The sequence below is a fragment of the Durotheca rogersii genome (genome assembly GCF_024521655.1).
Source record: "Durotheca rogersii strain YMJ 92031201 chromosome Unknown GGS23scaffold_5, whole genome shotgun sequence".
In the NCBI taxonomy this organism is placed as follows: domain Eukaryota; kingdom Fungi; phylum Ascomycota; class Sordariomycetes; order Xylariales; family Xylariaceae; genus Durotheca; species Durotheca rogersii.
In genome coordinates, this window is record NW_026251236.1 from 2,518,578 (window position 1) to 2,544,230 (window position 25,653).

The 25,653-nt window shown below is 54.9% G+C and overlaps 9 protein-coding genes across 9 annotated transcripts; 6 read left to right on the plus strand and 3 right to left on the minus strand.

Annotated features, from left to right (window-relative positions):
• Positions 1 to 1,266: 1,266 nt before the first annotated feature.
• Positions 1,267 to 2,914, minus strand: GGS23DRAFT_595142 (high-affinity nicotinic acid transporter; the record flags this gene model as incomplete). Its single annotated transcript, XM_051518268.1, has 2 exons — positions 1,267 to 2,564; positions 2,707 to 2,914. The coding sequence occupies 2 exons, from the start codon at positions 2,912 to 2,914 to the stop codon at positions 1,267 to 1,269; spliced, it is 1,506 nt and encodes a 501-aa protein (XP_051374335.1).
• A 1,001-nt stretch (positions 2,915 to 3,915) lies between these two features.
• Positions 3,916 to 5,316, plus strand: GGS23DRAFT_604086 (alcohol dehydrogenase; the record flags this gene model as incomplete). Its single annotated transcript, XM_051519560.1, has 6 exons — positions 3,916 to 4,300; positions 4,399 to 4,482; positions 4,540 to 4,630; positions 4,686 to 4,806; positions 4,874 to 5,009; positions 5,087 to 5,316. The coding sequence occupies 6 exons, from the start codon at positions 3,916 to 3,918 to the stop codon at positions 5,314 to 5,316; spliced, it is 1,047 nt and encodes a 348-aa protein (XP_051374336.1).
• A 405-nt stretch (positions 5,317 to 5,721) lies between these two features.
• Positions 5,722 to 9,074, plus strand: GGS23DRAFT_435754 (bacterial low temperature requirement A protein-domain-containing protein). Its single transcript, XM_051513894.1, has 8 exons — positions 5,722 to 6,069; positions 6,200 to 6,229; positions 6,300 to 6,400; positions 6,460 to 6,632; positions 6,722 to 7,042; positions 7,113 to 7,187; positions 7,289 to 7,995; positions 8,079 to 9,074. The coding sequence occupies exons 1-8, from the start codon at positions 5,893 to 5,895 to the stop codon at positions 8,427 to 8,429; spliced, it is 1,935 nt and encodes a 644-aa protein (XP_051374337.1). The 5' UTR covers positions 5,722 to 5,892; the 3' UTR covers positions 8,430 to 9,074.
• Positions 9,075 to 10,491: 1,417 nt separating this feature from the next.
• Positions 10,492 to 12,153, plus strand: GGS23DRAFT_560071 (periplasmic binding protein-like II). Its single transcript, XM_051515861.1, has 3 exons — positions 10,492 to 10,788; positions 10,874 to 11,176; positions 11,314 to 12,153. Exons 2-3 carry the CDS (start codon positions 10,906 to 10,908, stop codon positions 12,003 to 12,005), a joined length of 963 nt encoding a protein of 320 aa, XP_051374338.1. The 5' UTR covers positions 10,492 to 10,788; positions 10,874 to 10,905; the 3' UTR covers positions 12,006 to 12,153.
• Positions 12,154 to 12,484: 331 nt separating this feature from the next.
• Positions 12,485 to 13,141, plus strand: GGS23DRAFT_595146 (uncharacterized protein; the record flags this gene model as incomplete). Its single annotated transcript, XM_051518269.1, has 1 exon — positions 12,485 to 13,141. The coding sequence occupies one exon, from the start codon at positions 12,485 to 12,487 to the stop codon at positions 13,139 to 13,141; it is 657 nt and encodes a 218-aa protein (XP_051374339.1).
• A 55-nt stretch (positions 13,142 to 13,196) lies between these two features.
• On the minus strand, positions 13,197 to 14,482 carry GGS23DRAFT_560077 (nucleoside diphosphate kinase). The gene is made up of 8 exons (XM_051515862.1): positions 14,240 to 14,482; positions 14,133 to 14,163; positions 14,030 to 14,073; positions 13,916 to 13,974; positions 13,807 to 13,851; positions 13,681 to 13,746; positions 13,575 to 13,624; positions 13,197 to 13,514 (listed from the first exon to the last, which is right to left on the minus strand). The coding sequence occupies exons 1-8, from the start codon at positions 14,257 to 14,259 to the stop codon at positions 13,371 to 13,373; spliced, it is 459 nt and encodes a 152-aa protein (XP_051374340.1). The 5' UTR covers positions 14,260 to 14,482; the 3' UTR covers positions 13,197 to 13,370.
• Positions 14,483 to 15,406: 924 nt separating this feature from the next.
• On the plus strand, positions 15,407 to 18,630 carry GGS23DRAFT_618788 (glycoside hydrolase family 31 protein; the record flags this gene model as incomplete). Its single annotated transcript, XM_051520958.1, has 2 exons — positions 15,407 to 15,710; positions 15,767 to 18,630. Exons 1-2 carry the CDS (start codon positions 15,620 to 15,622, stop codon positions 18,628 to 18,630), a joined length of 2,955 nt encoding a protein of 984 aa, XP_051374341.1. The 5' UTR covers positions 15,407 to 15,619.
• Positions 18,631 to 21,432: 2,802 nt separating this feature from the next.
• GGS23DRAFT_560087 (Aldo/keto reductase) lies at positions 21,433 to 23,144 on the plus strand. The gene is made up of 3 exons (XM_051515863.1): positions 21,433 to 21,776; positions 21,833 to 21,941; positions 21,999 to 23,144. Exons 1-3 carry the CDS (start codon positions 21,696 to 21,698, stop codon positions 22,706 to 22,708), a joined length of 900 nt encoding a protein of 299 aa, XP_051374342.1. The 5' UTR covers positions 21,433 to 21,695; the 3' UTR covers positions 22,709 to 23,144.
• A 346-nt stretch (positions 23,145 to 23,490) lies between these two features.
• GGS23DRAFT_560089 (uncharacterized protein) lies at positions 23,491 to 25,592 on the minus strand. The gene is made up of 3 exons (XM_051515864.1): positions 25,329 to 25,592; positions 24,175 to 25,271; positions 23,491 to 24,109 (listed from the first exon to the last, which is right to left on the minus strand). Exons 1-3 carry the CDS (start codon positions 25,409 to 25,411, stop codon positions 23,844 to 23,846), a joined length of 1,446 nt encoding a protein of 481 aa, XP_051374343.1. The 5' UTR covers positions 25,412 to 25,592; the 3' UTR covers positions 23,491 to 23,843.
• Positions 25,593 to 25,653: the final 61 nt, after the last annotated feature.

Genomic DNA, 25,653 nt, shown 5'->3' on the forward strand with positions numbered 1-25,653 from the left:
GGTCGAATGCGTGTGCGTGATGCCCAGTTTTGCGGTTAGAGACACTGCGTCGAATACGTACGAAGCAGCTGGTAGCCTCGTTGTGTCAATCTCGTGAACACAAATAGTTGAGTCAGGACCACCCCTCCTCTCGCGTTGTTCTGCCCACCGGATAGCATGCTTCTCGTTGCTGAAGACCTATACAAAGCAGCTCGGCTGTCGGCAGCTCCAATCGAAATGCTCTTCAGCCGCCTGCTTCAGACTCGACTTATCAGAGATTATGCGGGTACTGTCTGACGCAACAAGATCTCCAGTGTGTAGGTCTTGCCGAGATTGAGTGTTAGCGTAGGTCACCCTCCAGAGGGTTCTCGGAAGAAAGTTGCATTTATAGGCATCGAGATCAAAGGCCCCATGAGCGGGGGGCTTCTTCGGATGCCTTTTCGAGCTTGGCAGCCAACACTGTCCGAGACCGAGAGATTATGCTTGAAATATTTGAAACTTGATGAGTTGCGCAGGAATCCACCCTAGGGAGGCCCATCGAACGGCTTGGTCTACCTCGATATAGGTGAATCGACTCGGACAACCCCGCAGATGGGGTAGAGAAGGCGTGAAGCTTCCAGAATAAGGATCACATGGATAATCGCATGCCTGCGAGGACCGACCCTGGCCGTGCCGTCCGGTCGAGAGCCAAGTTGGTCGCGCTCAGCTCAGCTTTATGCTGCCTAACCGTCACAAGTTCCGGCAAATTGTATATTCGAATGCTCCCTCGATGTATCAAGTGCCGTTGATTTTGTGTTTTAGCAGCTGGACTGCTCATTACGTGTACAATATTGCCGCGTCATTGACCCAACATCTCTGCAGCCATTGTCCCTCCCCCCTTACCGGTGCTTGGAAGCGACCTACTGGCTCATGTCCTGCCGATCTTCTTGTAACCTCGTAATCATTTCCACCTCCACCTGTCGTCCGAGAAAGGCTGGTGACCCAGTGCAAATAGGAAACATCAGCTGCCGTGCTGAATTTTAAAAAGAAATACATGGGATTAATACAATAGCGACGGTCTAAAATTGGAGGTTCTGCTCGCATCATACACGGGCGGTTATCTGGGGGTCGGGGCGTGAACGAAGCAGAATAGAGACATAATATTAGGGAAACACTCTTAGATTCCACCTCTGAAGAGAGAATTTCCTCCAAATATCGTACCGAGACAAGATAAATTCCCCTGGACCGGGTCCCTTCCCGCTCCTCTCCCTATTTTTTCTTTCGGCTGCCGTTACCGCCACCGCTTGTCTACCATATGTACCGATAGGACGGGTGCATGTCTCCAAGCTTGGCAATCTCGGCCTCGGTCTTGCCATCGAGGACGTGGCCGCGCTCGCCGCGGTCGCGCTTCTTGTTTTCGCGCTTGAGGAGGTAGGAGACGATGGTGTAGAGGATGGCGGTATAGGCGACGCAGCCTAGGGTGATGGCGTGGCCGAGGACGTAGCGGGGGGCGCCGTCGGTGCGGTAGATGAAGGGGGAGACGATGCCAGCGAGGTTGGCGATGGTGAAGTTGAGGCCCTGGCCGGTGGCGCGCTTGTAGTGCGAGGGCAGGTTGTTGGGCATCCAGGTGAGGCCCATGCCGACGGCGACGTAGAGGCCGGCGGCGACGATGATGGTGCCCGTGTACTGGGCCCCGGCACCGTACTGCGGCGTGCCGAGCAGGATCGCGTATCCGGCGCACGACGTCAGGCACCCGGCGACGGCGAAGATGCCACGTCGGGAGTACTTGTCCGAGAAGAAAGCGACGACGCAGTACACGACGGCGCCCGTGAAATAGCAGGGGATCGTCAGCAGCTGCGCGTGGATGCCGCTGTAGCCGAGGCTGCGGATGATGGTGGGCAGGAAGACCGAGTACCCGTATAGCATGATGGTTGTGCCGAACTGGGCGATGCAGAGAACGATGACCTTCCAGTCCTTGCAAGCCGCGATGACCTGGTCCCATTGTACCTTGCCGCTATCGTCGTCGAGGCCTAGCGTGCTTCGGTCGAGCTCCCGCCGGACACGGACGAGCTCCCTGTCCTCATCTGAGAGGAACTCGGCGGTGAAGGGGTCGTTGGCCAGGATGAAGTAGGACATGACGCCGAGCAGGATGGTCGGGATGCCCTCGAGAATGAAAACCCACCTCCAGGCGCTGTATCCCCGGACGCCCTCCATGTAGCCGATGCCGTAAGCGAGCAGGCCACCGGAGACACCAGCAACGGCGGAGGCGGTGAACATGTAAAAGATGCGAACGCCGAGTTCGGCGCGGCGGTACCAAAAAGTGAGATAGAAGTTTATGCCGGGGAAGAAGCCGGCCTCGAACAGGCCGAGAAGGAGTCGCAGGGCGATGAGCTGGCCCCTGTTGTGCACGAAGCCGGTGCACATGCTGACGAGTCCCCAGCCGGTGGCGGCCAGCGGGATGAAGTTTCGGGGTCCCATGCGCTTGAGGAACAGGTTGACGGGTAGCTCGAAGGCAACGTAAGTCACAAAGAGGATCGAGACGCAGAGCTGGTAGTCGTCTCCGACGAGGCCAAGATCTGGCTCCAGGTTGTAGAGACGAGCGTTGCCTGCGCACGTCTCGTCTTAGCACATACGTACACACACGCCATCCGCGCCCGCGGACAGACAGAAGTCGGTAGGGGTAGAGCAGGAGAAGAGCGGTTGTTGAGTGTCGCCGTCAACACGCGGAAATGGGGCGTTCAAACTTACCGATATTGACGCGATCAAGGAACGACATGATGTAGAGCAGCGCGAGGATCGGCAGGAGCTGGAGGTCCATCTTCCGCACGAGCTTCTTCTCCCGCTTCTCGAAATCATCCCCTAGCTCGGGTGTCGGCGACTGGGTGTCCAACGCCTCTGACCAGGCGGGAGCCTCCTTGAACTCATCTTCGTGAGAAACGCGTCTCTCGCGGGCCATGATGATGGAACGGCGCGGCCTTGCTGCCGGGTTTACCAGCGGAGGACTATGGATGCCGCGATTTCTTTTGACTCGTAAAATTTTTGTTCTTCCCACTGGATTCGGGAAGCATGCGCTTCATGATCAATGTCATATATTATATGTATATGTATATCACGTACCCCAGGCGAGTCTCGCCGGGTCCCCCGCCGGAAAATCCCGTCGGATTCGTGGAGCCGATTTGCTGATGCGTGCTCAAGGTCCTTGAATTGGCTCGAACACCGAGCGTATTTCTCTGGAAACCAATCCAGGGGCCTCAAAGCGATGACATGGATAGGTATAGCTGGCACACTATATGCTTGCGCGCCCACTGAAGATTACTCACACGCCTAACCAACCCAAGGTCTACGTGTAATAGCTAGAACGAGTTAAAGGTGGGGAAAACAAGAAGACCCCATGGGGAATGAAGCTATCAATCTTCGTTAGGGTGATGGTAAATGTTGGTGTTCATTGGAAAACGCCTGGCCTTGGGTTGTCTGTCTTCAAGTTCGACAGCGACGGAATCGTCGATCCTCGGATCGTGGACAGAGCACCAGAGCACCTGGTGGTGGTATAGGGCTATAGAGTGAGGTACGAGGCATTATACTCTTCTCAAGCTCCGGACGCTCCCGGTAACGTACTGTGCCAATGTCTATGGAGTATAGTAGACCCGACTGGTTGGGGGAGTCACGGAATTGAGTTATCACCAGGCCAAGATCTATTACATTCGTCACCCCCCCGGCTTCCTGATTCCGGGCGTTCTCCGCTTCGGCGGGACTTGCGGAGAAGATTTGGGGTCGGCTTCTCGTAGCATGTAAGACGTAATAACGGTTGCATTCTCGTTATCCTCTTCGCCTCTTCTCTTAATAATAAATCTATAAGTCCGAGGACCGCCTTGGCTCGCTCGGAGAAAGATAGAGAGAGCACGATCCAGGGTCATCGAAGTACCACCATACCAGATACCAGAGCACGACATCAAAAAGATGAGCACTGCACCAGCCCACTCTAAGGTGGTGGTGACGAAGGGGACGCACGAGCTAGCTGTACAGCAGCGGCCAACTCCCGAGCCGACCGGCCGTCAGATTCTGATCCGGATAGAGGCGGCCGGGATTTGCGCAACGGATCTCCATCTCATCCGGAAGTCCATCCCTTACCTCCAGCCCAAAGTTGATATCTGCGGCCACGAAGGTATCGGCCGAATTGTTCAGTTGGGCCCCGATGTCGATGCCCAGTGGAAGGTGGGCGAACGCGTTGCCCACCGATGGATTTTCCGATGGTGCGGCCAGTGCGAGATGTGCAAGGAGGGCAACGAGCAGCTGTGTGATCGCAGAGAACTCAGCGGAAAGGACGTCGATGGCTGCTGGGCGGGTCAGTGTATTCTCTCGCTCCAAATGGCTTCCCTCTGCCGTCTGGTAGCCATGCCAGTACACGGATAATATATGGTATCTGATGCGATCGTCCTACAGAGTACACATTGGTTGACAGCAACTATCTTCTGCGGATCCCTGAGGAGATCGATCCGGCTGCAGCAGCTCCGGTCCTTTGTGCAGGTGAGTAATGATAGACACGCCCGGTTACACCGATACCAGATCATAACGTCAACACAGGCACAACTGTGTATCGGGCGCTGAAGACGGCTGCCCTAGCCCCGGGCCAGTGGGTTGCCATCGTAGGGGCTGGGGGAGGCCTCGGCCACCTGTGAGTCGATTGGCTGACGACACACTATTGAAACGGGATCTAACACACGGCAAAGGGCTATCCAGTACGCAAAGGTGCAAGGTCTCAAAGTCCTGGCGATTGATGGTGGGCAGGAAAAGGGAAAGATGTGCGAGAAACTGGGTGCGGATGTCTACGTCGACTTCACCGCAACCAAGGTACGTCGGAAAGGATCCGAAACCCCCGTTTCCAAGAAGACAGCATGCTTAAAAAAGGCATTCACAGGATATCACTTCCGATATCACCTCCGCCACCGGCGGCGGTGCTCACGGAATCCTTGTGACGAGCTCGAGCCCGCGGGCTTACGAACAAGCCCTGACATACGTGCGGAAACGGGGGATCGTGATGTGCATTGGAATTAGTATGTCTCTTCTAGCCTCTACTTTCTGCCTCTTCCTAGCGCGACGATCAATCATTTTCTTACATGTGAATACACAGCGCCGCAAAAGATGACATTCCCCATTGGCCCGGAGTATTTTGTGGCTCGCGGCGTGCGTCTCACGGGCACAAGCACAGGCACGATGGAAGACACCAGGGAGGCGCTGGAGTACGTTAGAAGCGGCCTGGTCAAGCCAATCGTTATCGAGAAGAGTCTCGAAGATATTGCTGGATGTCTGGATGTTTTGGAAAAGGGGGACGCCGTTGGCAGGTATGTCGTAAGACTGTAAAATAAAAAGAGAAACGCTTACGAGTACTCTGTATGAAGTACATAGAGGGGGTGTATGGTGGATGGCGTTGTAGCAATTGTTGAGATGTCACATACCCGCCTACACACAGACCCGACCTGTAGCCAGGGACAGCACACAGCTTATTTGCACCAACACGGTCCAGGTCCAGATCCGGCCGTGGTACCCATTCCAGCAGTGACCTATGATCCTGTGACGCGTCTCCAGGGAGTGTGAGCCAAGAGGCACCTTGTGGGAATGATTAACTGAGACAAGGGGCCTGGACACGAACCGCCACCATTGGCGGTCAATCCAGAAGGCCGGATGCTGGTCTTGGCTTATCCGTGGGGCTGGATCCTCGTCGATCACACTGCAGGCCCCCTTGTTAATATTTGTTGACGGACAATCTCGCGGTACCCCGTACCCTAGCAGTGTCATTGACCTAATCTGTCGCCGTCTAGAACTCGTGGAAAAGGGTATATCTAGTCCTTGGCACGATCTTGGCCTCCCGATGCCCGTGCCGTGGTTGCAGACGTTCCGTGGTGGTATCAGCTCCATCGCGAGAGACGAAGCGCAAAGATGTCTGTCCCAGGGTCCCGCCGGTGCAGGAACACCGACAGAATCCTCTGGTCGACGTACGGCAACGAACATCGCCATGCCGCTCTCGCCCGGCTGGAGTCGAGCGACGACGACACTCGAAGACTTACGATGGGCTCTCAGCTGACTTGCCAAGATGAGAAGGAAAAGGTGTTAGTGGTGAGTTGCCGTATGGAACCCTTGCCTGGCAGGCCTTGTCGTCTTGTACATACATACATACATGCACGTCTGCACATAAACCCTAGGCCCCTTTACTGCCTATACCTACTAACCGGATTCACTCCAACAGCATGAACGCGGCGGCGCCTCGAACTATGAGGTACGGCAATGCGCCCTTGGCATTACTGTGGCGGTTTGGTCTGACGCTGGCGATGGCTCTTGGCTGCTAGCTATTCTACGACCTTTGGTTCGTTGCGAACCTCAACACCTTCACCTCGGTCCACGAGATCACCGACAAAGGCACACTCTTTTCATTCATGGGCTATGTCTTGTATGCTCCTGCTCCCCGATTTCTGCGGGGAGACAACCCTTGTCTAACTAGCATCGCAGACTTCTCTGGACGACATGGTTCTTGACGACGATATTCGACGTGCGCTTCGGCGTCGACGGCACCCTGCAGCGCATTACTAGAGGTGCTCACCTGGCCGTAATGGTCGGCTTTGCAGAGGCGGGGTCTACCTTTAATCCGGATGCTCAAGCGCAGCCCGTATTCCAAGCGATGTGTAAGTCGACGGGCATCGAACCAATCCAGACCCTCTCTACCCACCTGTATCGGATCCGGCATCTGACAAACCCCCCTTCTTCCCAACAGCCCTGTTCCTAATGGTATCACGGTTCAGCCTAGGCCTGCAGCACGCCATCTTCTTGTTCCGGAACCGCGGGCGACTAGAACAGAAAAGACCGCTTGTGCTCTCCATCCTCTTCCACTCGGTATTCTCCATCACCTACTTCGGCGTCGCGTTCTACACCAACCAGAACCCGCGCGACAACGTCTTCACCTTCTGGTATTACGCTTCCGTCGCGGAGCTGATCCTTCACACCGCCCACGCTGCTTGGTCCCGCCCTCTGACCCTCCGGGGCACACACATCAGCGAGCGGCTGAACTTGCTCACCCTGATCATACTAGGTGAAGGTACACATGTCCTTTTTATCTCAGTAAAGCTGTGAAGCTTCAAAGGCTGACTGGTGGCGTCATTCGTCAGGTGTCATTATCCTGGCCAAGAAGGTAGCTGTCCTGGTCGAGAATACGTGGATCAAGGACAGCGGGACGAATTGGTGTAAGTCCCAGCCTGCGTGCAGAACACAATCCTACCCACCAACCCACCCCTCCTCTCACACCACCTACAGCTGTGTTAACGATTGGTCGCGTTCTTATCAGCGCCCGCCCTCGTCGGAATCATCGCTTCCGCAGTGGCGCTCGCATACACCATCTTCCAGCTGTACTTTGACTGGATGCATGAGGATGGCGGCAGCGGAGAAATCGCCCACTACCTCTGGGTCATGGTGCACCTGCCCTTCCACATTACCCTGGTCCTCCTCGTCGAGGGCGGCAACCAGTTCATCGTCTGGCGCCGCGCCATCGAGGCCATCGACTCAGCGGCCGAGACCCTCTCGAGCGCCGCGGCCAAGGGGTTCCACCAGCAGCTACCCGGCGCCGCGGCCGCGCCGGTCAACACGTCGCAGGTCGTGGGCGCGCTCAGAGGCCCCGTCACGGCGCTCCTGAGCGCGTACCGGCCCGAGAACGAGACCGAGACCTGGGCCCAGGTCCGCGAGGCGTTCGACAACATGGCGGAGATCCCGGACGCGTTCTGGGGCGTCTACGAGGAGCTCCCGCGGACGAGCCTCGCGAAGCAGCGATGGCTCGACAGCCTGTCGACCATCGTGTCGGCCGTCTTCGATGGTATCAGCAGCGCCTTCGACATCCACGAGGCGGAGGACGAAATCCCCGAGCCGGGCAGCATCGACTACGTCGGTACGTCCTTCTCAATTATGACGAGCCAGCCCAAGACGCAGGACCGCGACTTCGATCTGCGCTCGACAGAGGCCGAGGCCTACGTCGCGACGTCGATGAAATTCCGCTTGGTGGTGAGTGCGATGCAGGCATGCCCCCAAACCAGCCGGGGTTACTTGAGACATCTCAGATAGCTAATGCGGAAGTTCGTTCACAGTTCGTGTATGCCTTCGTATGCGCCGGCATCGTCCTCCTGCTGCTGCATACCCTCCACCTATTATCGCAGAGGCAGAGATGGACCCCGTTCAACGCCTTCCGCGCAGCATTCGGCATCATGGTGTCCATCGGGCTTAGCCTCGTTAGCCTGGTGGCGCTCAGCGTCGACCAGACCACGAGGTTTTTAATGACGCCATGGCAGCTGCCCATCATCGCTATGTGTTACTTCGTCTGTTTGGTCCTCACCTACTTACCCCCGCTAAAGGACCTTGTCGTCGTTCGGAAGATTACCAACTGGCTCGATTACCGCAATGAAAAGAAACAAACTGGAGACCCGCATGCTCTTGTGTAGGTTAATAGCTCCTTACTAGTATACTTAGCATATAGACCATTGTGAAGGCGGCCTCTACTTTTCTCACGCCCCGGCTTTCCCGGTCTAGAAAGATTGCGCGCGAGGGAAGGGGGGGGGGGTTCCCCCTGAATATCGGCTGAACTGTATTTTAATTGGACTTTTTCGAGTCGAGCCTCGGACAGGTTTCGAAGGCTCTCAGGGCGGCTAGCGTGTCGTATAGATGTTTACCGGCTAGACTGAATTTGCGGACTGGCTCCTGCTGGGCTACTATAGAATCATTGCCCCAAACCAACTTGAGGCGTTTTGGGGTTTACGTTCTTTATTCTCACCCAGGTTGGATACTGCTCAGCTGTGCGAGCGTTTCTTGTTCTCGCCTGAGCGAAGCATGGGGTCTAGAATTAGTGACGGCAAAATTCGCATAATTATATCGACTGCGTTTTCTAATGTCTAATTTCCTTGAGGTGCTCCTTGCAAAGAGGTGGGCTTATATAATAGCTTCCTACGCAACAACTAGCTAGTTCGCTAAGCCAATTTGTTAAACAGTCGAGTTAGGTCAAAGAATGTGCATGAAACTCGAATTAGTTGTATTTTAAGAAGCGCGCGCCCACGCGGCGCATTGATTCAGTCCATTCTATAAGCGAAAACTTTACACACCTTAATACACCAGCTTATTCCCCCTGACCCCTATTCTTACGTTACTGTATGTGCCACAGCGGCTATGTATACGTATATATGATACCAACACCAAGTACGCGTACCCTCGAGGAAGCTTATGCCTTGACAGAGCCGTCGAGTAGGATTTCGACAATCTGGCTCGATGCTCGAATAAATCAACCTCTACTAGTGGATTACACTTCGAATCCTTTCCATTGCGAACTGCTCGAAACGTCCCGTATTAATTCTAGTTTACCTTCTATCGGTGCTAGAGTCAAGAACACCAAGTAAAACCCGAGTCTATGGGACTTGGATACGGGCACTTTTAACGAAGCTCTTGACACTATAGAGCCCCATGTATGGACGGTGATAGCATACTTCTAGCCGCTAACCTAGCTTCTTCCCTCCCTTCTCTCGACAGTTATTCTTAGTACTGTACAAGCCAGGTCTCGGATACCTGGTACATACACGAATCAATTCTTTTCACCACAACTCTCTATGGTAAATCATCGGTGGTACTTTGCCTGTCGGAAACGTGGGAGCATTTCCCTCTGAACTTCGATAATGAATTTAGGCAGGTCTGCTTTCACGACCACATCTAATACGATAGCCTCCGTAGACTTTTAACAGTCTTTCCTAGGCTGAAATATTCAATCGCTACTCACCCCATGGGCCAGGTAGCGGTACACAAGAAACACGATAATGTATCAAGAAACGGGGTAAACGAAGGCATACCTGGGAATTAATGTAGAGTGAAAGAGAAATAAAGGAAATAAGAGGGAATGTAGATCAAATACAGCCACGTAACTACCTGGGGTGGGGGGGGGGGGCGTTCGTACTGTTTCCGTAGCAGAGGGGAAAGAAGAAGAAAACAGGCAGAAAACAGAAAAGGAATTGAACAGCTTTGTCAACCAGAAATCCTGCTTATACATTTAGAATCAAGAAATTACTAAGGGGTTGTTAACGTTGCCTTCTCAACTATCCCTAGGCTCCTCGCCATATTCTCATCTCGACAATTGCCGGTGCTGTGCTTCTCATTCCACCCCATAAATCCTTCTGGCATTAACCCGTCCACACCCATATCCACCCTTAGCTCTTAGACAATCAGCAGAACATGCCGAGACAACCTCTTCAGCGGTGACCGAAACCTAATAGGTATCTAATACACCCTGGGTTGTCAACCACCAAGGACATCGCTGCCCACCTAGCTTGACGAATCTTACGACTAAAGGTACCTACATAGGTAGGTAATTAGACCACATAAGGTTAGGTACCTAGTCGACGCTCAAAGTAAGCTGGATAAACATACCGCGGATCAACTATTCTTACACAGATGTCTCCTACACGCTGGCGGTAATCTTGCGAGTATTATCGTTATCAGTAGATAGATGCGCCCCCCGACCCCGCGCCATGACTCTGGCTATTGCATCATCTCCCGACTGCCCCGCAACGCGCTATCCCAAGAGAAGACAAGAAGCAAGCAAGCCGCTTGATCTCAATATCCTCGACCTCTTTCGTTTGATAGATGAACAACGCAACCCATTGCGGGTAATTCCCTTACGTGCAGTATATCCGATTTTTTTATAAAAAAAAAAACCCCCCTGACGAGACATATTGAGTAAGGCCCTTCCTCCTTTATCCGGAGACAGGAAGCTATCGCAGGGGACTCTTCGGCTATTACCTACCTACCAGGCATCCACTTCGCGTAGGTGTCAAAACCTGCCACATCCTGATCTCCCTGGTCGTGCCTATGCTCACGTCAAAGCCGGGCGAGGTATCTATTCCGGCAGATAGCGTATCCTAGGCTTGGCGCCTCGCACCCATGGCGGACTTGTCCCAGAAGCCCCTGCGCATCGGCTTTGTGCCGGAGCACTTCTCCACCCCGCTCTATTTCGCGCAGAAGCACTTCGGCCTCGAAGCTACCTTGGTGCCGTTCCCGTCCGGCACCGGCCATATGATCACCTCCATCCGCGCCGGCGAGATCGATGTCGGTATCGGCCTCACTGAGGCGTGGGTGGCCGGTCTGGGCAAGGAGGATGTGCCCGGCGACGGCGGCTATCGCATCGTCGGCACGTACGTCGAGACACCGCTATGTATGCGCTCCTCTCACTACCCCCACTCTCTCACCCACCCACCCGATGCTGTTCAGGCTATCTGCCCTCGACCCTCCTTTTTAACGAGCGCACATCGAGAGTAGCGACGGGGCACTAAACTAGATCAATACATGCAGGCTGGGCGATTTCTACGGGCGCCTCGCGACCCGAGATTACGTCTGTAGCGTCTCTCAAGGGGTCCAAGATCGGCATCTCGCGCTACGGGTCTGGGAGTCAAGTGATGGGGTTCGTGCTGGCGGACCAGCAGGGATGGCTGTCCTCGCCATCCTCCGACAGCGGCAGCAGCAGCAGCCCGTACGCGGACTTCGTCGTGCTGCAGACCTTTGAAAACCTGCGGCGGGCGGTCAACGACGGAACCGCTGACTTCTTCATGTGGGAGCACTTCACATCTAAGCGGTACTACGACAGCGGGGAGATCCGGCGCGTCGGCGAAATCTATACCCCCTGGAGCAGCTGGAAGATCGTCGCGTCCACGGCGCTGCTGCCGAGGTCCGCGAGCGGCGACGCCGACCGGACTTCAGACCCCCGGCTGCTGGACCTGTTCAGGAAGCTCGATCAAGGCGTCCAGTACTTCAAGGAACACCAAGACGAAGCCGTCAAGTACATAAGCACGGCACTCGATTACTCGGAGGCGGACGCGCGCGAGTGGCTCAGCACCGTGCGGTTCGCGAGCACGACCGAGGGCGTCGACGTCAAGGTCGTGCAGGGATGCGTAGATATCCTGAAGAAGGCCGGGGTACTGAAGGAGGGCAAGGGCGTGCAGCCCGAGGGCATGCTAGTAAAGGGGCTCGGCGCGCAGTTCCCATAGCTAGACTGCCGATTGTATCTATCTTGAGGATACGAACGCACATACATTATTCTCTCTAATAGGCCAGACAGAAAGCGATAGCTGTTATGGAAAGAAAAGGGACCAGAGTGTGTTTTGGCGCCCCCTTTTCACTGGCTATACCTAGGTACCGCGGGTGCTCGCCTCAGCACAGTGGAAATTGCGCACCCCACATCAAGCTAAAAGATCACCAATTGCGCTGCGGAACGTGCAACACGTAGAAAAGTCTACGCTGCAAGCTAGCGAGGAAATACCTAGAACAAACTTCGAGGTCTTCTCTCCTCCGAAACAACCTCGTTCTTCTCCTCCGCCGACACCGACCCTGCCCGACAGCCTTCCCACCCACCGCCTCCGTTCTCGCGCCCGACTCGAGCAGCCAACAACTCCAGACCAAACACCTCCCTACCTGTCCCTCTGCCGGCCGACCCTACCAACCCAGCTCCGACACGAGAGCGACCGAAATGCCGCCCGCACGACTCCTCGCGCGCGCGCGCCCCCGCCCGTCGTCCTCGTCCCCGTCGCCGTCCTCGCGGCGTCTCGCGTCCAGCCAGCCTCCTCCTCCTCCCGCGTCCTCGCGCGCGCAGCAGCGCCTGCACGCGGTGCTCGCGCGGCTCGCGCGCTGGACGCCGGCGCGGCTGCGGCCGCAGGTGGCGGCGCTGCGGGCGGCGCCGGGGGCCCACGCCGCTGCCTTCCTGGCGCTGCACGAGGCCACGGCGGTGCTGCCGCTGCTGGGGCTCGCCTACGCCTTCCACCGCACCGGCACCGTGCCCGCCGGCCGCTGGGTGCTGGGCGCCGCGGACGGCGGCGACGCCCAGGATGGCGTGGCTCAGGAGGGCGTGCGCAGGTGGATGCGGTACTTCCGGCGCCGGGGCTGGTTCGGGCTGGGGCCCGGCGAGGGGGAGGGGGATCTGGAGCGGGAGTGCGAGGGGCGGCCGCGGGAGGCGCGTCCCGCCGAGGACGCCGACGCCGCGTACAAGATCGGCCTGCAGATCGCGGCCGCCTACGCTATCACCAAGATGCTGTTCGTGCCGCGGCTGGCGCTGAGCTTGTGGGCGACGCCCTGGCTCGCGAGGGGCATAGTAGCTGCGAGGCAGGCGATATGGAGGAAGCGTGGGTAGTGGTCGATAAAAAAAAAGAATCATGTATGCTGTCCCAATGACGTCCTTCACACATTCATGCATATCACGGCCAGAAAATGAAGCGTATTGGATACCCATCTTGCCTATGGTTTATCTCAATTCCTTGTACCTTTTTTTTCTTTTCATTATCTCGTGACGCCGGGTTGTGTGCTCTGCTCTCGGCTAGCATCCTAGGAGGATATCATCGCATCGGTCTCGCGTCCTACGCTTATTCGTAGATCCACTTGGCCTGGGCGCTCTCCCAGCTGACAACCTCGCCCTCCTGGAACCACAGGGCAATTTCCTTCTTCGCGCTCTCGACGCTGTCGGAGCCGTGGCAGACGTTGCGGCCGACGGCCAGGGAGAAGTCGCCCTGTGTTTCGGGTTTTGTTAGTGATGCGGCAGGCTTCCGTGGTTTTGGTTAGGTACATACACGGATGGTACCGGGAGCGGAGGCGAGCGGGTTGGTGGCGCCGAGGAGGACTATCGAAGCAATGGTTAGCGAGAGAACGGCGGCAGCAAGTTGGGTCTGGGCGTACCTCGGCCGGTCTTGACGGCATCAAGACCCTCCCAGACCATGGCGCAAATTGGGCCGCTGTTCATGTCTGCGCAATGATTTAGTCCAACTGGGTCGAAGAGGGAGGCCACTGCTCAGATTAACATACACTCGACCAAACCGGGGAAGAAAGGCTTGTCCTTAAGATCAGCATCTGTTTGAGTAGATTGTGTTAGTTTACCGAGCCATTGGGTGTCGGTAGGGCGGTGAGCACTCACAGTGCTTCTCGAGGTGCGCCTTGCCAGGGGTAATCAGCTTGATGGCAGCCAGCTTGAAGCTATCCCCAGAGTTAGAATAACACCCTAACAGAGAGCTAGGGTACTCAAACTCACCCTCGGTCCTCAAAGCGAGAAATGATCTTGCCAACGAGGCCACGCTGGAGTAGAGGGTTAGCATGACGAGGTTCGGGGTGTTTCCACAACGAGTAGCTTATACCTGGACACCATCGGGCTTGACGGCGATGAAACTGGAAGCTGCCAGTCAGCTTTCTTTCCCTTTCGTGGTAGTGGTCGCCGGGGTTGGGAGCAGGAAGAGCGGCTTACGTCTGCTCCGTGGTCGACATCTTGGACTCTGAGCTTTCGATAGCTTCTTGGGGTTGGGTCAAGGTGGTGAATCGAGCTTCGACAGGGTCGGTAGTTGCAAAAGTAGGGGATGTAGAAGAAAATAGAACACCCTTGTAAATATTTAAATCGAACTTGACGCTTTGTGCGAAGGTCCAACCTTGGCGGCCCTGTTGTGTCTGCCAGGGAAGGAGAAAAAAGAGGAAAAAGATGAGACCGAGACCTGCGAAGAAAAGATAGAGGGCGGGGTGACGGACATGGCGGGGCACCAGACCCAGCAACGGGCCCTTGGACTTCTTCTGATTGGGCTTGCTGTGGCTGAGGCCCCCACCATGCCGGGGTTCGCCGGCCTGCTTCGGGGGGTTTTCGAGATGTGGCTTGTTCTTCATGTCGGATTATCGCGTAGTGCCTGGGTACCTGTAACCTAACTGCCTGTGTTGGTCAGGTTTATGCCAGCCGGGTTGGGTGCCCAACTACAGGTAGATACCCTAGTTGAGGCGCGTAAATAGGGGTGCATTGGGTACATACCTCTTGGCGAGGGCGGGTACCCGGAGATGTCGGAGGAGAGGAGGCACACAAGGCGTGGATATCCGTAATGATTGGAGGCAGATGTATTGGAGGAGAACCTTGGGTTATTCGGCGCGAGCACGACAGCAGCGAAGTTTAAATTGGCTGAAGAGTTAGGTGAATAAATGGGGAGAGGAAAGACTGGTATCTACCTAGTAAGCAATATCGCGCCTTAAAGCAGATACGTGGAAACGCCTATCTACCTAGTGAATAGTGAATCAACGCTCTTCATACTTCCGTGAAGCCCAATGTATCAGAAGATCCCATGTTACAAAGGATCTGAGGTGGAGAATTCAGCTAGACTAGACAAGTACCCAAGGCACTCAAATGGACAATTAGTTGATATCCGCGTCGGAAATGTGGCTGGGGCACAACGTCGACTTATGCCCCCCTCGAATCTCTAGCTGTGGCTTGACGGCTGTGGCCCGTTTATAATGAGCTGTTCTTGCAGCTGTGGAGCTGCACATTTGGGGTACGTCGCAAACTGCCCAATAGGAAAACTGCACCCTGGAGCTTGGTCTGGATACACAGGTACTTGGCTGATAAGGCATCTCCAGCAAGCTCGATAAGCCATTCCGTTGAAGACAACTCAACATCATTTTCGGGCTTGCGTCTCCCACAACCTCAAAACACATCATATAAGTGGTTTACGGAATTGTGAGGCCATTGCCTAACCCTCCCCATGCCTTCACACCTGCGCGGCTCCGTGGTTTAACTCGTTTCCCCCTTTTGATATTTACTGCACTGTTGTTTAGTTGAATTCGCATCTGAAAGAGCGACGGGCCGCGGCACAAAATGGCTGGCGCTGGTGCAAGCCAGCTGTCCCCAAGATGGATGCCTTTCCTGAGTCTTCTAGCAGTCTTGTGCTTTCTGGCCACCCAAGGATGTATGGGCCTCAAGCACCCACCAAGAAAGCAACCTGTACAAGCTAATGGAATTTAGTGGCGGTCAAGGAGAATGACTTCAAGAAATGTAGCCAGTCTGGCTTCTGCAAAAGGAATCGGGCCTACGCCGACAATGCCATTGCCTTAGGCCCCTCGTGGCAAGCCCCTTACAAGATCTCCTCTGAGCTCGCTTCTTTCAAAGACGGCCAGTTCCAGGCCACGATATTAAAGACTATCGATGAGCAAGGAACTACCGTCCGACTTCCCCTCACCATATCCTTCCTGAAATCAGGGACTGCACGTGTCACCGTTGACGAACAGAGGAGGCAAGAGAAGGACATCGAGCTTAGACACAACAGCCAAATTAGAAAAGAGAGGTACAATGAGGCCGAGAAGTGGGCTATCGTCGGGGGCTTGGAAGTCGACACGGAGGCTAAGGTCTCTCACCAGAGCGAGACTGGGATCAAGATCCTGTACGGTCCTAACCTCGCCTTCGAAGCTGACATCAAATACGAGCCGTACTCGATCGAGTTCAAACGCGGTGGCGCGACCCACATAAAACTGAATGATAGAGGTCTGATGAACTTGGAGCATTGGCGACCGAAGATCGAGAAGCCGACTCCGGAGAAGAAGGAAGGAGAGGAGGGCCAAGAAGAGAATAAGGATGAGACCCCCGAGCCAGATCCGACGGAGGATGAAAGTACCTGGTGGGAGGAGAGCTTTGGGGGCAATACAGACACCAAGCCTCGCGGCCCCGAGAGTGTTGCTCTCGATATCACGTTCTTTGGTTATGAACACGTTTATGGGATTCCAGGACATACCGGGCCCTTATCGTTGAAGGAGACCCGTGGCGGCGAAGGCAACTACGCAGAGCCCTACAGGCTATACAACTCTGACGTATTTGAGTACATATTGGACAGCCCGATGACGCTTTATGGAGCGATTCCCATAATTCAAGCGCAACGAAAGGACTCTACGGTCGGCGTCTTTTGGCTCAATGGTGCCGAGACTTGGATCGATATCACCAAGGCGAAGGAGACCAAGAACCCGCTGGCTCTGGGAGGCACAGATAACATCAACACTCGCACTCACTGGATCTCGGAAACCGGTCAGATGGACGTCTTCGTCTTCCTAGGCCCCACCCCTCACGATATCACCAAGAACTACGCCGAGCTGACGGGGACCACCGCCATGCCTCAGGAATTCTCGATTGCATATCACCAATGCCGATGGAACTACGTCTCGGACGACGATGTGAAAGAAGTCGACCGCAAAATGGATCGATACAACATCCCGTACGACGTGATCTGGCTGGATCTCGAATATACCGATGACAGAAGATACTTCACCTGGGACAGCAACATGTTCAAAGACCCTATCTCCATGGGCAAGCAGTTAGACAACCACGGGCGCAAGCTGGTTACACTCATCGACCCCCACATCAAGAATGTAGGAGGGTATCAAATCGCCGATGAGCTCAAGTCCAAGGGTCTCGCCGTCAAGAACAAGGATGGCAAAGATTTCGACGGCTGGTGCTGGCCAGGTTCTTCGCATTGGATTGATGCCTTCAACCCAGCCGCCGTGAAATGGTGGTCATCCCTGTTCAACTACGACAGATTCAAGGGTACGATGGAAAACACCTTCATCTGGAATGATATGAACGAGCCCTCTGTCTTCAACGGCCCGGAAGTCACCATGCCCAAGGACAACATCCACTACGGAAACTGGGAGCATCGGGACCTCCACAATATAAATGGGATGACGTTCCATGGCGCCACGTATCAGGGTTTACTCTCTCGGAAGAAGGGCGAGCTGCGACGCCCATTCGTGCTCACAAGGTCATATTTTGCTGGTTCGCAGCGTTTCGGCGCCATGTGGACCGGCGACAACCAGGCAAGCTGGGAGCATCTGGGAGCGGCGTTCCCGATGATTATTTCCCACGGAGTCTCGGGCTTCCCTTTCTCGGGCGCCGATGTCGGCGGCTTCTTCGGCAACCCGGAGCCGGAGCTGCTGACCCGCTGGTACCAAGCCGGCGCGTTCTATCCTTTCTTCCGAGCGCACGCGCACATAGACTCGCGACGCCGCGAGCCCTTCTTGCTCACAGAGCCGTATCGATCAATCGTCACCTCGGCCCTGCGGCTCCGCTACAGCCTCCTGCCAGCCTGGTACACGGAATTTTACCACGCCAACCAAGACGGCAGCCCGATCCTCCGCCCCCTATTTTGGACACACCCCAGCGAGGAAGCCGGGTTCGGAATCGACGATCAGTTCTTCGTCGGGTCCACCGGCCTACTCGTTAAGCCGGTCGTTGAGAAGGACAAGGCCACCGCCGACATCTACATTCCGGACGACGAGGTCTACTACGACTACTTCACCTATAAGCGGCTCCCGACCGCGAAGGGCAAGCGCTTGGCCGTCGAGGCTCCCCTCGAGGCCATCCCGCTGCTGCTACGCGGTGGACACATCGTCCCGCGTCGCGACACCCCCCGCCGCTCCTCGCAGCTCATGAAGTACGACGACTACACGCTGGTCGTGGCGGTCGGCAAGGACGACAAGGCGGAGGGGGAGCTGTACGCCGACGACGGCGACTCGTTCGACTACGAAAAGGGCCAGTACCTCCACCGCGTCTTCAAGCTCGAGGGCTCGACCCTCGCATCGACCGACGCCGAGGGTCGCAACGCCAAGAGTCTGAAGGAAGGCGAGTGGCTGAAGCGCATGCGCAGCGTCTTCGTCGACAAGGTCGTCATCGTCGGCGCGCCTCCGGCTTGGTCCTCCAAGACGGAAGCACAGGTGGAGTCGGAAGGGAAGAAGTTCTCGGTGCCGCTTGAATACCACCAGGCGGGTGGAGGGAAGACCGGGTTCGCGATCCTGAAGCGGGTAGGCGTCAGGATCGGGGCGGACTGGACCGCCGACTTTTCGTGACGGGAAGGCGAGGCGCATAGCTTGTGAGTAGATATGAATGTAACGACGCGACTAGCCGGCCTCTTTTGGCGTAGACTTTTCTGCCTCTCGCTTCGCTTTCAAGGAAGTGCGTCGCGTAAATGAATGCTGTGACGCGAACACGCAAACGCCTACGCTCCCCCATTTGGTTGCGTGGGTTTTGGCTTCCCTACGTCGTTAATTTGAAAATACCGACAATGACCGGGTGTCTCACTGTTCGGTCCTATATCACGTTCTCTCATTCGCGTCGATCTGTCATCATTAGCATTGCAGGACAACACATTGATTTCTAGGGGAATTGTCGTCGTTGTCGATCGCTGCTATCAACTAACCTACCAGTAATGTCTCGGCGACCTGCTACTGTAGGGCCGCCCGCTGTTGCGTTCTGTCGCATAAGCATACCTACATAACACATCTGCTCTTATCCGCAATTGCCTTCGAGTGCAACGGGCAGTGCGACGTGGATGTTACTAGTAGCCTCTTACTACTACCTACACAGTATCGAGGTGGCCGCAAGCCGAATTCTTCGCATGAAACCTTTCGCCTCCCCCTGACAAAGGCATCCTCTCCCTACGCCTCGACAAGTAGTGAGGTAGCACACCATCCTTCGAGCGGAAGTGCCTGGCCTTGTTTATCCGCACCTGATGACGCATCTGGTCCTCAATGTCTGCGTGCGTTACGGCCGGTATCGCGTAAGTATACATCCCCGCACCAATCCGACTCCGTCGACTTGCCCCCCCCCCTCTTCCGATGCGCTCTCGCAAGGTCCGTGAGCGAGCGTAACAGTTCCGCGAACTTCGCATCTGCGTTCGCGCGCGTGTTGTCTCAGATGTAGCTAGGGAGAGAACTGCCGCGCCTGATTAATCAGCAACGGACTCGAATGTAGCCGACTCGGGCGTCACGGGAGGTTGCGGGGTGTCGTGCCAATGGGCGGGGAATCAGCTACGGACCAGGAATTCTCGGCGCCGTCGGGAACGCATTAGCTCGTCTTTGTTGTATTCGGGAAGTCCCCTGGGACGCGCCAGACCTTGGAGCTGTAACGGGTCGGTCATGTCGTCCTTGGCATGCGAGCTCAACTTCTGGGAACCATGGTGGTGCTGGTTATACCTTCGCGGCTGTTGGAGCGGTTGGAGGGATGACGCTGCGATCCTCCCAAAGGAGTCCCTGCTGGCCGTGTCGCGGCGGGTTGCGGCAGGACATCACCTGCCAGGCTTAGCAGCTGGTACAGGCGGCCTTCGGTGGGATATCCTCAGGAGAAAGAACACCAGCCCTGGCTGTATGCCGCCCGTCTCTCTCTCCTCTGCAACGCAGCAGCTGTGAGACGACACGTCTCTACAGTTAACGACAAGCCCAACACATATGCAGGCGTGCCATCCATAACCAGCCCATACCTACTTTCCGTTCCGCCATCAGGGGCCCACGGTCTAGCGTGGTCTGGTGTCCGGCGTCCTAGAGCTCGGGTTCTTCACGGGCCAGAATTTGAGACAAGATAGGTACCTACCGCGTCGGGCACTTGACCGACCACAGAACCGCGCCCAGTGACAGGTAGGGCTTAGGTACCTATTTGTCAACTCTGCATACACAAGGTACCTCTCATGTATGGTAGATGGTAGAGGTACCTAAGATAGTGCTACAGTACATTGGACACTATTAGCACTCCGTAGGTTCCGACGACTAAGATGACGCCGGAGCCTTTGTGGCCCACTCGCATCTCGCCCGTCAAGTACGGAGTCGCATAGCTACAACTGGGAAAAAACTCCACTTTTCGGTACGTACACCCTAGGGGTGTGGTAGGTAGGAAGGTGCACGTTGAGTATTCAATTACACGTAGGGAAGGAGCTACCCTCTGGTTAGGTCGGCTAATAGGTAAGTTAGACTACCTACCCCTTCGCGAGCCGGGTATTTTAGATAGGTTTATATATAAACGATTTATCCCCGTAAAAAACCGGAAAAAAATCGGAAAAATCGGAAATTTACTTACGTAATTAATTAACTTAATTAAATCAACATATAAACTTTTCAGATTTTTCGCTTAATAATATAAGAAATTATTTACGATTTAAGGTTTTTTAAAACTATACTAATAATTCGCTATATAATTTATTAATAAATCTATTAATTATATTTTATATCGGCCTCTTAACCTATTTCTTTTACGATAATAAAGTAGGTATATTACTTAATCCTTTATATAATAGATAAAATAATAAAAATAAAAATAAAAATACTTAATACTAATTATTTTTCTATTTATAAAATAAAGTATTAGATAATAGACCTACTTTATTACCGTAAAAAAAATAGGTAAGTATATCGATATAAGTATAGTTAATAAGGTTATTAATAAATTATATAGGAAATTATTAGTTTAATTTTAAAAAACCTTAAATCGTATATAACTTCTTATATTAATAAGTATAAAATTCGAAAAGTTTATATATTACTTTAATTAAACTAATTAATTACGTAAGTAAATTTCCGATTTTTCCGATTTTTTTCCGGTTTTTTACGGGGATAAATCGTTTGTATATAAACCTATATAAAATACCTAGCTCGCGTAGCCTATAACTCGATTCGTACATATACAAGCTACTACAAATACGATATCAAGCTATCGGGGACTTGCATCAAACATACATACCTCCTCCTATTGGGGGCGTATGTGTAGACGATAAAACTGGGGCGTTCGACCGAAAAGTGGAGTTTTTTCCCAGTTGTAGCTATGCGACTCCGTAGTCAAGGTGCTACCTACCTTAGGTACATGTACCTAACTCATAGGTAGTAGGTATGTATATGTACCGACCTACCACCTCCTTGCCTAATGTCAGCCGCCCGCAGACCCACTATCATCCCTCGCTAGACACGGACTAAGCACTAACTGGCTCAAGAGAGGGAGAGGAGTATCGGTATTGTCGTGCCCCTCTTGACTTCTTATTTAACAACCATGCCCGCGCTGTTACCGGCCCAGAGCTATTAACATCTACAACCTCCCTACCTGATTTCGTCCGGCGCCTATATCGTCTCCGAGTTCTATCTACCCAGTCGACATGGCATTCGTCGCTCCCACGGCCGGCAAGGCGGGGGTCATCCCCACGCTTAAGTTGAACGATGGCAACGAGATCCCCATAGTACGGACCCGTCTCCGCGTTCTTATTTCCGGACGTTAACGTGCCGTCGTCTCCAGCTCGCTTACGGCTTTGGCACCGCCAACTATGGCGGCAAAGACGACGATATCTCTAAGCTGACAGTCATGGCCATCGACAACGGATACTATCATCTCGACGGTGCCGAATGCAAGACTTACCCACCTCGCTAAAGCGGACGGAAATTAACCATTGACATCTCTGTAGTGTATTCCAACGAAACCGGGATAGGCGCCGGCATCAAGGCGTCTGGCGTGCCCAGAGAGAAGCTGTTCGTGGTCACCAAGGTCGTCGGCAGCAAAGGCCAGGACGTCCAGGCGGCGTTTGCGGCTTCGCTCGAGAAGCTGGGAGTCGACTACGTAGACCTCTACCTGATTCACGTCCCGTACGCCGCGGAGTCGCCGGAGGACCTGCAGAGGATGTGGGCCGAGGTAGAGGCGATCAAGGCGTCGGGCAAGGCGAAGTCGATCGGGGTGTCCAACTTCGAGGAGGCCGACATCGAGACGATCCTGCAGACGGCCAAGACGGTGCCGGCGATCAACCAGATCGAGTACCACCCGTACCTGCAGCACGGTAACTTGGTCGAGTACCTGCGCGGGAAGAACATCGCCGTCTCGGCGTACTCGACCCTGACCGCGGTGACGAGCGGGCGCCCCGGCCCGCTTGACGAGACGTACGCCGCGCTGGCCAAGAAGTACGGCGTGTCCGAGGCTGACGTCGCGCTCCGGTGGGCGCTCGACCAGAACATCGCCGTCATCACCACGAGCCGTAGCGCCGACAGGCTCCGGGGCTACCTGAAGGCCCTGCCCACCTTCAAGCTGGAGCCGGAGGAGATCAAGCGCATCGCCGAGATCGGCACCCAGAAACACGTCCAGGGCCCCGGCGAGGCGTTTATGAAGAAGATGTTCTGCTCCTAGGCCCGGATGGACCTGCTGTTTAGCACTAGTCGTGGCGGGAGCGCCTGGTCTCCAGCGCACGGCTGGCGCCTACATAGAGCCGCAGTCTAAACGCGGCAGCTCGTGTATTCTATCCGCGAACCGTCGTGTGCTTCAATCCTGTTGTGTCCTGTGTTACGATGCTCGCGCCGCGTGTGAGAATGCCGGATTGGTAGGTATCATAGAACGGTTACGGGCTCCCGGCTCGACACCACCGCCTCCGCCTAGGACCGTGTCAGAGGTAGACTCGGGACGTCCGAGGTATATGAACTATGTGCCACAAGCGAGATCTCCCCGGCTTACACACTGCGGTGGCCAATCGAAAGATGGCATCGCACCCGCGCCGATTCGCTCCTGCGTCGTGACACTGCGCCATGGCGTAGCATACGTGGCGCGACCACACCCACCCTGCCAACCTCCTGTGCTGGCGCCGCGGCAGGGCTGCCCCGGGCCCCCAAGCGACGCCGCCAAGGGCGCTTGCTGAAACTACCCGCCCTAACGGGTAGCTGCTCGCATCCGGTCGACGCGCAGCCATCCCCCAATCTGGCGCCGCTATCGCGACGTGCCGCAGCCGCGCCGCCACTAGCGGCTGGGCCTGCTTTAGGACTTTAGGACTTTGTCTGAGGCGCTCGCGTATCGGGCGATCGTTCGCGTAGGTATACGAATGCTTCTTCGCTGCCTAAGAGAGAGGCTCCACCCGACGTAATGGCACTTCCCCTGTCGGTTTGAAACTAGAGAAGAAAGGATTTATGTGTCCCTGGCCGCAGGCCTGAGAAGATAGTAGCTCCGGTTCATAACACGCTAAGACGGGCGCCGGGAACAGCGTGTTTATCGTTATCGTGGCCGAGCGCATGGCTCTTCTAACGGGTGAAGAAAGGAAAACGGAAGTGTTTATTAACAGTTCTCCAACTTTGGCTCCAAGCAGCCGTTCGGGAAAGCAGATCATCCGCGCAAAGCGTGGTTTCTCGTTTTCCCTGGTGACTACCTACAGTTCCTTAACGACGGCCTCGTCTCCCCGCCCACGCAGATTGTGGACATCGCTTTCCGTGCGTATTACAATACGCGCCCCGAACATCGTAAACTGAAAGCAAGCAAGTAACGTAAAAGCCTCCGCCGTTTAGTGGCCCTTTTGTCCTGTGGCCCCGGAGAAAAGGCGCCTGATCAGCGCGCACTCACTTTGGCTGTCGAGCTCGTGTTTCCATCGCAGCTCCTCGGGGGAAAAGGCTTGCCACTCCGGCTGCACACATATATGTAGAAATCGGTCGACTTGAGGCCACGGGGCCGTTGCTCCCAGCACTTCATAGTACGTCAATGCTCCCCTAGTCGAAGGCACGTTTTCCATTCCATGAAAGGCGTCTCCTGGGCTTGCTTTCTCGGCGGTGACTGACCATCCTTCGTGTCAAACGTGGATTACCAGAATTTCTAGGCACCTCTCGGATTGGACGCACCTGAGTTGAGAGGATTAAATTTCGGCAGAGATAGGTTTCTAGTAGCCGTAGTCGAGCCAGAGGGGGGATTCTGGTTAGCATTACCGAATATACCTCCGAAAAGGGACGGAACGTTGCTAGACGGGGGGGGTTGCTGCACTTCCCCCGGCTTGGTGATGAACGGCCGGCTGTTGAAGGAAGAATTCTGGGTGAAAATACCGCCGGAGGTCTTCTCGCCTTGCTTCTCTCTTGGTTCTGCTCGCTGTTTGTCTTGCCCGGATTCATTGGGAATCGAGGTAAAAGCAACTACAAAATACTTCGGAAATATAACCTTCTTTTTATTAATTCTCACCCTCCTCATAGTTTTCGTCGAGCCTAGACTGCCTTCGGGCTGGGGTTCTGGCGAGAACTCAGAAACACTTGACTGGTCCAGTTCAGGATTGCAGGCCGGGCTTTTTTCAGGAGGGATAACGCCGGCAGGCTCTTTTTGGCTTGGGCATGGGGTCCCGCGGCTAGAGTCCGACCGGGCAGTACCCAACTTCTCGCGGTATAATTCGAGCGCGGCCCCGAAAAAGATGGCGGGGACCGACAAGGCATCGCTGAGGCTCTTAGCAGAGCCGACTATCGAGGATGCGGGGGACTGGCTAATAAATGCGTCTACCCGGGACTTGATAAACTTGCGAAGCCATACATTGATAGCTCCTGGGTGGAGCTGTATATCCTTCATCACGTCGAAGATTTGCGGCGCTTGTAGCTTCTGGCCGAGGCGTTCCATTTCGTTCTTTGCCAATGCCTCCAGGGGAAACACCTCGTATCGATGCGCCAGCGAATACACTCGGACGCTCGTCTCGAACTCGGAAACACATTTCTTATGGGGAGACGATCCTTTTGGCTTGAGGCACTGGTACGTGCGGGTCATGAGGAAGTGGACGAAAACATGACCAGCATCGGCGGTGGTGTTTAGGCGGATCGCTAAGTCTGGGGGGAAGAACCATGAGGCTAACCTGGCATAGTTGGCGACGAGGGAGCGACTGACGATGGCCACCCTGTCGTCGAAGTGCCCATAGGTCTCGTCCGGGCCCCCGAAGAATATAGTGATATATTTGCCAGTGTACGGGCTGGAGGCAGTCTTTAGGACGACATCAACGCAGCAAGACAAGCAAGCGGTGCCTTACCATTTTTCCGGTCGTGTATCGACCGCTTCCGGCCTAGGATCTGGGCCTTTTGGCGTCGAGGAGGAGGGGGGATTCTTACCCATCGCTGCTCTTCGATGCGGAAGGGTCTTTTACGTCTATCCCTCTACGGCAAATGGGGAGAAAGTGGGCGAAGGTCGGCCGTTGTAGTCTGAGAGGGACGGGTATTCAGCCCGAGTGTGCACGAGGAGGTGGAGTAGCGAAGCTTATTTTATCGAAATTTGTTTTGTTTTTATAACCTGCCTAAATCTTTTTCACAGCTACCAGAGCCACCCCCACCTGGCCCCGGCAAACCGACCTGGGAGGG